The following is a 7,091-nucleotide window of genomic DNA, read 5'->3' on the forward strand; positions in this document are numbered from 1 at the left end:
AGTGACGTACTCCATCAACGTAAATGGAACCCCACATGGCTATATTTCACCTTCTCGGGGAATAAGACAAGGAGACCCGTTATCACGTTATGTCTTTATTATCTGTGCGGAGATCCTTTCAACAAACCTGGCACACCTGGAACACACAAACAACATTACAGGACTGAGCATTTCCAAGAAAGAACCACCAATACTTCACTTGATGTATGCTGATGACCATCTACTAACGTTCAAAGCTTCCCAACAGATTTGTACTCAACTCAAACAGCTACTCGATGCCTATTCCGACTCAGCTGAACAACATATCAACCCCAACAAATCTAATATAATTCATCATCCACGACTTGATTCCACTGTCATCGGTGAAATCCAAAGCGTTTTCGACATGTCGGCGACATCAACACCACCATTATACATGGGAGTTCAATTCAAAAGTGGAAGAACATCAACTCATATTTCCCGGCCACTCATACAACGAATGGCTCGCAAAGCGAAAGGTTGGAAAACGAAATGTCTAAATCAAAAAGGAAGGTTAGTACTCATTAAAGCTTCTCTACTACCTACTGCAAACCACATTATGTAGACAAACCTTTTGCCAATGCAAGTTCATAAGGAAATAGACAAAATTACTAGGAATTTTTTCTGAGGCCATGATGCATCTATCAAAAAACTGCATCCCATGGGATGGGATAAACTATCGAAACCAATAGCTGAAGGGGGATTGGGAATTAAGAAAAGCTTAGACCACAACAAAGCACTATTACTCAAACGAGTTTGGCAAATTCATGATCAGCCTGACTCGATTTATACATCAATGTGCAGAGAAAAATATTTCAACAATGAACCTTTTCTCCAATCAAACCGATCCCCCCCAAACTCGGCTAGCCCTCTTTGGAAATAACTCAATTCCCTTCTTCCTTGTATCCCACCTCATATTTTCCACCAAATAGGCACAGGAAATTCAATCCGGACCGACTCAAATTGGATCCCGGACCACCCACCTTTAAAAAAAAACCAGTGCCAAAATTTTCCTCTAGTAGCAGATCTTATATACTCAAGTTCAAACTCTTGGAACCATGAACGATTGTCTCAATTACCAGAATCAGCTATTCTCATGATCGTTAACATTCATCTCCCTCAAGGTGGTCCACCCGACAAAATTATTTGGCCTTACACAAAATCTGGAAAATACACAGTTAGCTCCGGATACCGTATGCTCACCCAACAGTCCACTGCAACCCACCCTACAAATCAGCTCCAACCCTCAACTCACATCTGGACACTAAAATGCCCCCCAAAAATACAGCTTTTCTTGTGGAAAGCTATCAACGAAGGCTTACCTACCTTCACTCTATTATATAAAATTCACCTTACTACCTCCGACCTATGTCTTAGATGTAACTTATCTCCAGAAACTGCTGAACATATCCTTCTCATCTTCCAATTTGCCAGAGAAGTTTGGAACCTTCTCTTCAACCATCATGAATCAGAGCCTGGCTTTCAACATCAAAGACCTCAACCGTTCACTCCATCAACCATTGTCAACCAAATACTACAACTCAGACAATCCGCAGCTGCAACAACCTCCTTTTGCTTCATCTTGTGGGCACTTTGGTTGGCCAGGAATGAGCTAGTTTATGGAAGAACACATAAATCGCCTTCCGATATAGTCAAACTAGCAAACCACATGCACCAAGAATATAATTGGGCAAATTCAGTGTTACCTCCACCCCTACCAGGCATGAATGCTGCAACACCTACCGCTTCATCACTCTGGATGAGAAGGAATATTCAGGTTGGATGGAAACCGCCGGAACCGCATTGGATCAAAATCAACACAGATGGAGCTTCCCCTGGACATCCGGGACCCGCAGGAGGTGGTTTTATTTGCAAAGACTCGACAACCTCAGTTATTGTTGCAATGGCCCAACCGTTAGGAATCACAACAGCGCTACTAGCAGAGACATGGGCACTCCTAATGGCCTTACGAACGGTCACACTGTACCAATGGACTAAAATATACATTTAATCTGATTCGCAGACATTAGTTCATTTCATCAACAAAATGGCTGATCCTCCATGGTACCTGAGAGACATGCTTGCTGAGATCACCAAAAGACTGGAAGAAATTCCCCATTACAAAAAATTTCACATTTACAGGGAAGCAAATCAGGCAGCAGACTTTCTTGCTAATCATGCGGCAGACAATAGTCAACAAGTAGTATTGCACACTAAAATTTGGGGGTACACGGTTCCTAGTATTTTGAAACAAACTGTATTAAATGACATCATGGGAGCAACATTCCCACGTGTAATTCCACTTTAATTTTATGAATACAAGTTCATGCTTCAAAAAAAAAAATGTCATTGGTGAGGTTTCGAACCTTACTCAATTTGTTGTTTGGTAAGAGCCGGAGGCTGCTGATTTACATATCACTCTTACTTGAATTCGATTCCACTCATTGAGTTTTTGATAAAGAAAGAATGAATTTGGGACGAAAGAGATTACTGATGACCAGAGTATTTTTCCCGTTCTTATTATCATAATCATCCAAATCTACTGCATGGTAGTGATTGTTCAAAGCTTGAACGTTTCGTTAGAGATGAGTGTAAATCTGGAAGGATTAAGAAGCTTGAAGATGGTTTGAAATACTTTGATCAATTGATTTCAGAAAGGCCATTACCATCTATCATCACATTCTGTCATGTATTAGGATCATTATCCAAAATCAAATGTTATTCAGATGTCATTATGTTGTATAAGAAGATGAGTTTTGTTGAAGTAAATCCTGATTTGTATACATTCAACATTTTGATTAATTGGAAAACTGAATCATGGGTTTTGTTTGCTTGGAGAGATTATAAAGAGAGGTCATCATCCTAGTGTCATCACATTCACTACACTGATTAAAGGGTTGTGTCTTCAAGGGAAGATTGATTCTGCATTCAAAATGTTTGCTAAAATGACTGAAATAGGTAATCAACCTAATGTAAATACATGTACTACTCTTATACATGGGCTTTGTAAAGCTGGTGAAGTGGGTCTTGCTCTTCAGCTAAAAAACAAGATGTCAAAATGGAACTGCAGACCAAATGTTATTTCGTATTCTGCGATTATAGATGCACTTTGCAAAGGAGGTCTAGTTGATGAAGCTTTGGTTCTCTTCTCCGAAATGCAGAGAAATTTGAATGTTGTACCCAATGTTGTTCTGTACACTTCTTTGGTTAAGGGACTTTGCAATTCTGGCCGGTTAATTGAGGTAAAGAGCCTCTTTGGCGAGATGGTTAGTAGAAGAATCTCTGCAAATGTAACGACATATAATTGTTTGATTCATGGTCATTGCCTACATGGTCAGCAGGAAGAAGCAAGAAGATATTTTGATGAAATGATGCATCGGGGAATTTCACCAAATACGGTTACTTTTAGTATATTGATAGATTCATATTGTAAAGATGGGAACACGGAAGAAGCTTGGGGGATATTTAATTTGATGGACAAGATAAATATAAAACCTGATCAGATTACTTACAACTCAATGATCGATGGTCTGTGTTTGGCAAGCCGGTTGCAAGATGCGGTGAAACTGTTCGCCTCAATGGTAGATAGGGGCCTTGAACCGAATGTTATCAGTTGCAATATATTAATTGACGGCTACTGCAAGAATCGTAAATTGGATGAAGCTTTGCTGTTATTCGAGAAAATGAATCAAAATGGACCGAAACCCACCGTTGTTACTTATAGTATACAATTACGGGGACTATACCGGGATGGAAGAATGAAGACTGCTCAGAGGTTTCTTAATGAGATGCAAAATTCTGGTCAATCTCCAGATGAAGTTTTATACAGTACAATTTTGGATGGTCTGTGCAAGAATGGAAAAATTGTGGAGGCAATGGAATTCCTCGAATCCGTGGAAGGTACTGGTATCTTACCTAATGTTGAAATGTACACTATCCTTATTCATGGTTTGTATCGTGGTGGGCGATTGGAAGACGCGATAGAACTGTTTAATGAGATTCTAGAAAAAGGACTGGTTCCTAATGTAGTAACATATACCACAATGATCGCTGGATTCTTTCATCACAGGATGTCCTTGGAGGCTAACAAATTAATCATCTAAATGGAAGAGAATGGTTGTTTACCAAATTCTATAACATATGATACCGTCATCAAGGGTTTTCTTGAAGGGAAGGACACTGAGAAGGCCTTACAATTTCTTCACAAGATGCGTGTGTGAACACATAAATCACGATAAATCCACATGTTCACAGACAATATTCGCATACATTCTATATCATAAATTATGCGTTGTATGCGCAAGGGTTGGTGATTATATCGATTCATCGACTCAGAGCCTTCGGGCTCGTCATTGTCTAGTCGTATATTATCACTTATAATGCTCATATAATAAAGTAAATAGAGATCGAAGTATAAATATAAAGTGAATGATGTAAAACGCTGAATGTAAAGTGCTGAAATGTAAATAGGACAAAGATTTACGTGGTTCAGCACTAAGGCCTACTTCCACGGGGTTGATGTTTCACTATGTATTGAGTGGTTACAAAGATAGTCGAATAATTTTAAAGTGTACATAGGTCAGTGGAAATAAGGGATTTACTTACTCTTCCTATTTCGCTCTCTTATGTTTTCCTCTAATTGCTATGGATTGGTCGACCCCTTCTCTCTTAATGGAGAGGGGTATTTATAGGGTTACAACATGGGGTCCACTTCTGAAGGCCGTTATAATCTTATCGTCTTGTGCTTTGTGTCAATACCGCAGATATCTTCGTCTTCTACGATGCCCCCAGCGTTCCATGCTTGATGACGAAGAGTTGTCATTGTGTCTTCCATAGGTTGGTCGACACGTATACTGCTCAGGGCGTTTAATGCGGGTGGTTGGGTCGTCTGTACGCGCCATACAGACGTCCCCTGCTCCTGTCATATCCGTGTCAGTCGGATTAACCCCAGCCGCTGATTTTGGATCTTTCTTGAGATGGGATAAAGTAAGTCTTTGATGCTGTTCAGTGCTTTGCAATGGCATTATATTTCGGTACTCCTCGATTCTTCGCCATTGGATTTGTTGGATGAGGACCTTATTCTGAGGAGACACGTCTCTTGGTTGTATGCGCGTGGCATCACACCTTGATACCCCGAATTGTATGTCTTCCACGTGTTTCTCCATAAACACGTGGCGGATGATGAAATATGTACACACGGCGTGAAAGAAAATTTGTACCAAGTGATTGTGTTGTATCCTTACTAATAAACATACTCTCAGCAGGTCAACTAAAAAATCTTCAGCTGTTTTTGTGAGATCTTGTATCTGTTGCAGTAAAATCTTCAGGTGCACTTGATATTTTGATTATGGATATTTATTCCTCTCAAGTTCTTATGAATCCTTCTTTGCTCATAATGGCAGCACTTTAGATAATAATTTATGAAAAGCATCACAGTATGAAATTAATTATTTTTTTTTGGTTTTTTAAATCGTCAGTTGTCAATGTAAGGTTTTTGGCTACTGCAGTGATTAGGGATGTCGATCTCGCTATCACAGGATGGAAATTTCTGTCAGATTGAAATGAAAGAAGCTTGATATGGTAAGTATACACCATAAAGGGTTATTCTTGTACAATTTGATATTTTTATGGCCATCATCAATGTTCTAAGTTTTCCAGCTGAAGCTATAAGTAGCATATCTTGAGTCTGTAACATGCCCAGCTGACAGCTGTAGTCTCTTCACCTGGGCTTCTTGTGCACTGCTCTTCACTGAGAACTTAGCAGCTATGCACTTTTTTCAGGAACGATTTTTTGGGGACCATGGTTTTATTTTCGGTAAAGGCATTAGAAGTAATTCTAGGTCACCCCATATCTAGTTATTTATTAATACCTAATCTACCCTCTTAATTAATTTTAGGTTGTGATTAGTGAATGATTTAGTTAAACACAATTAGTGAGATTAAATTAAAAGATGGGTTTATTATTAGTTGAGTAGAATTATTGAGAGAGTAGAGTTAGAGAAGATGAACGAGAAAAACATGGAAAATAGTTTTTTTTTTCCAATTCACTAAGTTTGAGTATTCAAATGATGAAAACTCATCTGATTCTTCATCTCCATCCTCTCCTAGAATATTTGTTAATCTTCAAAATGATACGGATTTGAACTGGATTTTGAACAGTTCGGTTACTTTATATGAAGAACAAGTAACCAAACTCATCTGAAGCTGTAGTTCGGTTGCCCCGTGAGATGAACAAGTAACCGAACTCATCTGAAAGTGTAGTTCGGTTACTTGTTCCAAACACGCAGGTTACCGAACTCTCTAATAATAGAATTTCTAGGAGTTACAGCGTTATGTTCGGTTGGTTCGCAAACTGCATGCACTTTTGATCTAACCGAACTTTACGTAATATAAGAGTATATAAGTTTACAAAGTTCGGTTCTTTCGCAAACTTGAACCTAACAGCTAACCAACCAAACTTTGAGTTCCGTTTCTGCGATAAAATTGTGAAGTTACCGAACTTAACAAACAAAAAAATGTGAAGTTCAAGCGTCTATTGGATAAGTTCGGTTACTTTGTAGTTTTAAAATTTTTTGCGAAAAAACCGAACTCTATTGGCTAAGTTCGGTTATTTTGGAGCTCAACATAATGGCCACAACAACACAGTTCGGTTAGACTGGATTTGTTTTTTTTTTCGGTTCTAAGGGTGGAGTTCAGTTACTTTGTAGTTTTAAATTTTTTTGCGAAACAACCGAACAGAGAGTTCGGTGACTTAGTTTTAAATCCAATAGATCACCTGACTGTTCTTCGTGTTCTTCATTTTCAAGAAGTTCGGTTAGTCTAGGGTTTTTTGGACAATCGGTCTAATCGAACATGGCTCTGTAACTCCTATTAAAACCCAATTTTAATGATTTCTATTCGATTGAAGCAATAAAAATCAAATTAAAGTGAAGGGTTTGTTGGAAAATACCTCCGGAGTGGTCCCATGGCAGAATCAGGCTACGGCTGGCGTCTTTTATACTCGATAAAATTATCATGTTACCGAACTTAATTGTGATTGCATTGATGTTGTTACATTTCTTAAATAGGCGGTG

At 38.8% G+C, this 7,091-nt stretch overlaps 1 protein-coding gene across 1 annotated transcript; it reads left to right on the forward strand.

Moving 5' to 3' along the window:
* The first annotated feature begins 2,963 nt into the window (after nucleotides 1-2,963).
* On the forward strand, nucleotides 2,964-4,121 carry LOC113316462 (pentatricopeptide repeat-containing protein At1g63130, mitochondrial-like). Its single transcript, XM_026564636.1, has one exon. The coding sequence runs from the start codon at nucleotides 2,964-2,966 to the stop codon at nucleotides 4,119-4,121; it is 1,158 nt and encodes a 385-aa protein (XP_026420421.1).
* Nucleotides 4,122-7,091: the final 2,970 nt, after the last annotated feature.

Source organism: Papaver somniferum, chromosome 10, assembly GCF_003573695.1.
Source record: "Papaver somniferum cultivar HN1 chromosome 10, ASM357369v1, whole genome shotgun sequence".
Taxonomy (NCBI): Eukaryota; Viridiplantae; Streptophyta; class Magnoliopsida; order Ranunculales; family Papaveraceae; genus Papaver; species Papaver somniferum.

Bases quoted from the DNA above. Each gene is read 5' to 3' on its own strand.
- LOC113316462 (XM_026564636.1), top strand. From the start codon at position 2,964: ATGACTGAAATAGGTAATCAACCTAATGTAAATACATGTACTACTCTT.